The sequence below is a fragment of the Silene latifolia genome, chromosome 5, assembly GCF_048544455.1.
Source record: "Silene latifolia isolate original U9 population chromosome 5, ASM4854445v1, whole genome shotgun sequence".
Taxonomy (NCBI): Eukaryota; Viridiplantae; Streptophyta; class Magnoliopsida; order Caryophyllales; family Caryophyllaceae; genus Silene; species Silene latifolia.
The window spans coordinates 69,759,520-69,765,004 of record NC_133530.1 but is presented as its reverse complement, the minus strand read 5'-3'; the positions used below and the strand labels follow the sequence as shown (position 1 = coordinate 69,765,004).

Genomic DNA, 5,485 nt, shown 5'->3' with positions numbered 1-5,485 from the left:
TGTAGGTGTTGTACAATCTAATCGATTCGGCTCCGGGACCTAAACTTTCCTTGGATTGTAAGATATAAACCAACTCGATCCATCACAACAATAATTGCTTGCTTATAATTTGAGAATATGTTTGTATGATCAATTCCCATGAATCCCCTATGACCCCATTACACCCTAGTGCCTTTTATCAATTGTTTATATACCTTTTTAATCATCTTGCTTGTTTACTTTCATTGCTATTTAGTTTAGTGATCTTCTACTTCAAACCCCAAATTGTGACACCCTTAGACACCACTAGTTGCAATAAAAAATCTCATCTCAATTCCCGTCCCTTGGGATCCGACATTTACTTGCCTCTTTACTAGTTGTAGAGTTGTTTGTGAAGTTATAAATTGTGTTTTGGTCTAGGTTCTCCTAACGACAAGTACTGAAAACTAAACCCTCCAAAGGGAACACGACCAAAAATGGCGCCGTTGCCGGGGACGGTGTTAACTTGATATAGGGTTTTGGAATGTTCGAGGTATGAATAGTGTGAATAAACAAAAAATTGTCAAAAGTTTTATTCAAAATAATGAGGCCTGTTTATTTGGCCTATTAGAAACAAAAATAAATGGTGTTAATGTTGGTAATATAGCTCATAATATGCTTGAGGGATGGAGTGTTACAACCAATTGTAGTTTGCATAAAGGTGGGAGGGTCTGGTTGTTATGGAGGCCTACTGTGTTTGATGTCAACATTATTCAATATGATCCTCAATTCATCCATTCTAGGATCTTAATTAAGGCCACTCAGCAAGTTTTCCTTCTTACTATTGTATATGCTTTCAATGAGGGCTCACAGAGATTGGATTTATGGGATAATTTGAAGTCAGTTGCAGGTCAATGTGATATACCTTGAGCTTTAGCAGGGGATTTCAACACTCTTCTCTCTCTAGAGGAGAGACTTGGGGCTGATTCAAAGCAGGAAGATATGGATACTTTTAATGATTGTATTTTTGTGGTATGATGGATATTGCGGCAGAATCGGTGCTTTCTTCACTTGGACAAATAAGCAAGATAATCTTGGTCATAGGAAGTACAATAGATTGGATAGATTTCTAGTCAATCAAGAGTGGGTAGATGTGTTCCCTGATATGCATGCACATTTTCATCCGGAAGGGCTCATGGACCATACTCCTTGCATTGTTAGAAATGTGAAATTGGATAGCAGGAGAGCCAATAGCTTTAAGTACTTTAATATGTGGAGTGATGCTCCAAATTTTCTTGACACAGTAAAGAGCTATTGGAGTCAGCAGATTGATGGTACTAAGATGTTTAGGGTGGTTAAGATATTGAAGGCTCTAAAGGGAGGTCTTAAGAATCTTAACAAGGAGTGTTTTTCAGATGTAGAACTCAATGCAAGCAAAGCCAATCACACACTTGAGGAAATTCAATTGCAACTTCAGGATAATTATGATAACCCTGATCTTATTACTCTTGAATTGCAGGCTCTTGATAAAGTGAGATTCTGGACAAAAGCTAGGGATAGTTTTTTGCAACAGAAAGCTAAGACTCAATGGATAGATGAAGGGGATAGAAATACTGCTTATTTTCACAATGTTATTAAGAAAAGATGCCTGAGAAACAAGATAGTGCAGATTGAAGATCAGTATGTACACTGTGTACTGATACTATCAGCATTCAGAATGCTTTCCTGAAGTTTTATCAGGGTCTGCTAGGCAGTAAGAAGGAGACTGAACATGTGAGAATGGAGGTTCTGCAGACTGGCTCCTTTTGCAGTGATCAACATTGTATTTCCTTATTATCTCCAGTCACTAAAGAAGAAATTAAGAGTGCAGTATTCTCTATTCCTAAGGATAAGGCTCCTAGGCCTGATGGATATACCAGTGGATTCTTCAAGGATTCATGGGACATTATTGGGGATGCATGAGGTTTGCAGTGCTATAATGGATTTCTTTTCTACTGGTTGTCTGCTCACCCAGATAAATGCAACTAATATCACCCTAATCCCTAAGTGTGACAGACCAACTGCTGTTAGCCATTTCAGACCTATAGCCTGTTGTAACATGATTTACAAGGTGATATCTAAGTGCTCTGAATAAAGGTTGGCTCTGATTTTGCTCGACATCATTCATGAGAACCAAGATGTCTTTATCAAAGGTAGGTCCATCATTGAAAATGTTCTCATATGTCAGGACATCATTCATATGTATTCCAGGAAAGCTGTCACTCCAAGATGTCTATTCAAAATTGATTTGCAAAAAGCTTATGATACAGTTGAGTGGGATTTTTTTGAGTAGATGCTACATGGACTCAAGTTTCCTTCTCACTTCATACAGCTGGTTATGCAATGTGTGAGGTCTACTTCTTTTACTCTGTCTTTGAATGGGAATAATTTTAGCTATTTTCAAGGACAAAGGGGTCTGAGGCAGGGAGACCCAATTTCTCCTCTTCTATTTACCATATGCATGGAGTACTTAACAAGATTGATTAAATTTGCAACTTAAAGATGGCCATTCCAATATCATCCCCTATGTAAGAACTTGAAGCTCACACACCTCATGTTTGCTGATGACTTACTTCTCTTCTCCAAGGGTAAACCACAGTCCATTTGGCTTCTCATGAGAGCCTTCTCTTCCTTTTCTAAGGCATCTAGATTGGCCATGAATAACTCCAAGTCTGAAATTTTCTTTAATGGAGTTTCTGAGGACATTAGAGAGGGTATTAAACAGTGTGAGTTTCGGGGAGGGCACCATGCCTTTCAGTGCACTGGGAGTGCCTATTAAAGCGGTAGGCTCACCAAGAAGGAATGCTCGCCTTAACGAAAAGATGGTGGCACGGATCGAGGCCTTGGAGCTAAAAAACTTTCCTATCTTTGGCAGGGTGACTCTCATCAATCTTTGTTCTCAATACTCTTCAAAACTATTGGGCTCAAATGTTCATTATCCCTAAATGCATCATTAATCATATTATGGCCATTTGCAGGAACTTCCTGTGGGATGGCTCCTCTGACTACCACAGAGTCCCCCTTGTAGCTTGGGACAAAGTTACCTTGCCTAAAAAGGAGGGAGGATTAGGGATAAAGAAAGCTGATGTCTGGAATATTGCCACTGTGGGAAAACTGGTTAATTGGATCTATTGCAAAGCTGACAGGCTATGGATTAAATGGATCAGTGATGTGTATATTAAAAATCAAGACTGGCATAACTACTCTCCTCCTGCTGATGCAACCTGGGTTTGGAAAAATGTGTGTAAAGTAAAAGAGAATCTCAAGGATGGATTTCATGACAACAAATGGATAAGGAGCTCTAAAGGTTACTCTATTAAAGAGGGGTATGCTTGGCTTACTCCTACTCATCCCACTCTGAACTGGACTAATATAGTGTGGAATAGTTGGAATATCCCTAAACACTCTTTGACTACCTGGCTGAGAATGAATGAAGGCATGAATGTGAAGAGTAAATTGTTTAGATTTGGTCATTTGCCTGATGATGGTGTATATCTTGTGCCCAGACAACCGTAAACTTGATGGAGCATCTGTTCACTGATTTGTGTGTATCTTTGTCAAAGTTCAGACTTGTTTGTTGCATTGGTTTGGAGGCAGTTTCCCAACAATAGACAGACTGAATGCTGCTAGCAGGAATACTATGCAATGGAAATTTAAGGTGGCCATGTTCAATGCTTACTGCTATGCTATTTGGTTCCAAAGAAACAATGCCAGGATCAATGCCTGGTTAGTGAGACCTGAAGTTATGGCTGCTTGAATAGAGGATGACATTAAGAGAAGGATTAAAATGAAATGTAAGGCTTTAGTAGATCAATCTGAGCTATTTTGGCTGCAAAATATGATGTTGGTTTGATATGCTTCTAGTAGGATTTGATCCTTGAATCTCATGTAATTATTTTTTTTGATATGATATATATAATATACTCACATTACACAAAAAAAAAACTCCTCAAGGTTTGTTCTAATTATTTTCGAGTTGTTTGATATTTTGCATGTCTAGAAGATCACAAGGTAACTTGTTACCCTTTGATCACGAAATTGAAAGGACTTTGACAAATAATAGAAGACTTGCTAGGAGAACTTTGAGAGGTATTGGTGAGGTTGTAGATATTCACCCAAACACTATTGAGTTCATCAACCCTTTTGCAAGAGAAGGTGAGGAGAACCCAACACAAAATCCAACACAAAATCAACCCACAATGCCTAAATTTTCATCACATTCCGTACCCACCGAGGAGAACCTACCTAATGGTACTCCTACACCACAACACTTAACCGGAAATTTTATTGTCAAATCCGCATTTATCTAATTAGTCGAAAGAAGCCAATTTGGGGGGATGCCTAGTGAAGACCCTCACTCTCACATAGAGACTTTTTGTGACTATTGTGATGCGATATCTCAAACCGGTGTAACTCAAGGCCAAATTCGATGGGTCTTATTTCCTTTTTCTCTAATTGGCACCGCAAAACAATGGTTAAAAGGCCTTGATAAGGCTACTCTCGGAATTGATTCTTGGAAGAAGTTGGCTGTAGTTTTCTACAAAAAGTTCTATCCACCGGAAAAGACTAACATGCTAAGAGCTCAAATTACGGGCTTTAAGCAAAGAGATGAAGAATCTTTGTATGAAGCTTGGGAGCGATTCAAAGGAATTTGCCGCTCATGTCCTCACCATGGACTTAGCGAGTGGTTCTTGGTACAACAATTTTGGAACGGTCTTTATGAAGACTCAAGAAACATTCTCAACATGGGATCAAATGGAATGTTCACCGAAGTTGACAACAATCAAACTTGGAACAAGATTGAGGAAATAGCGGTCCATAACTCACAATATAGTAGACCTCGCAAGGCTACTAGAGGAGGAAAGCATGAAGTGGATTCTATTACTCAATTGGGTGCTCAACTTAGTGCTCACATTGATACCATTAATTTGAAGTTTGAAAAAGCTATGGCTAGAATTGAAGAAGCCTCAAAATTTCCAAAGCATCATGTTAATACCATGATGGCATCTTCATCAATCCCAAGTGGGATATGTGAGAATTGTGGAAGTTTGGGACATGACCAAAGTGAATGTAGGGGAACAAATGAACAAGTGAATGCTTTTCAAGCATACAAGAGTGGCACCCCTTATTCCAATTATTACAATGAAAACACCAAATTCCACCCAAATCTCTCATACAAAAGCCAAAATGTTCAAAACCCTCAACCAACATACACCCCACCTCCCATGAGAAACCACAATCAAAGACCCTTTTACAACCAAAACCAAGGTTACCAAAATCAAACTCCATACAATCAACAAAATGACCAAGGTTTTGATGTTCAAAAAGCGGTCCTCCAAATGCAAAAGAATCAACAAGAGTTTTTCACTCAAATGCAAAAAGATAGTCAAGCAAAGGAAATCACCATCAACAACATCCTAGCTCACACCAAAATGTTGAAAACCCAATTGACTCAACTAGCATCTTCAAGCTCACAAAGACAAAAGGG

General features: G+C 38.8%; 1 protein-coding gene and 1 non-coding gene across 2 annotated transcripts; one reads left to right on the top strand and one right to left on the bottom strand.

The window, feature by feature from the left end:
• Window positions 1-633: 633 nt before the first annotated feature.
• LOC141655500 (uncharacterized) lies at window positions 634-1,920 on the top strand. Its single transcript, XM_074462577.1, has 3 exons — window positions 634-857; window positions 1,012-1,651; window positions 1,699-1,920. The coding sequence occupies exons 1-3, from the start codon at window positions 634-636 to the stop codon at window positions 1,918-1,920; spliced, it is 1,086 nt and encodes a 361-aa protein (XP_074318678.1).
• A 2,648-nt stretch (window positions 1,921-4,568) lies between these two features.
• Window positions 4,569-4,675, bottom strand: LOC141658038 (small nucleolar RNA R71). Its single transcript, XR_012548949.1, has one exon. It is a non-coding gene; the product is annotated as a small nucleolar RNA R71 (small nucleolar RNA).
• Between the last annotated feature and the right edge of the window lie 810 nt (window positions 4,676-5,485).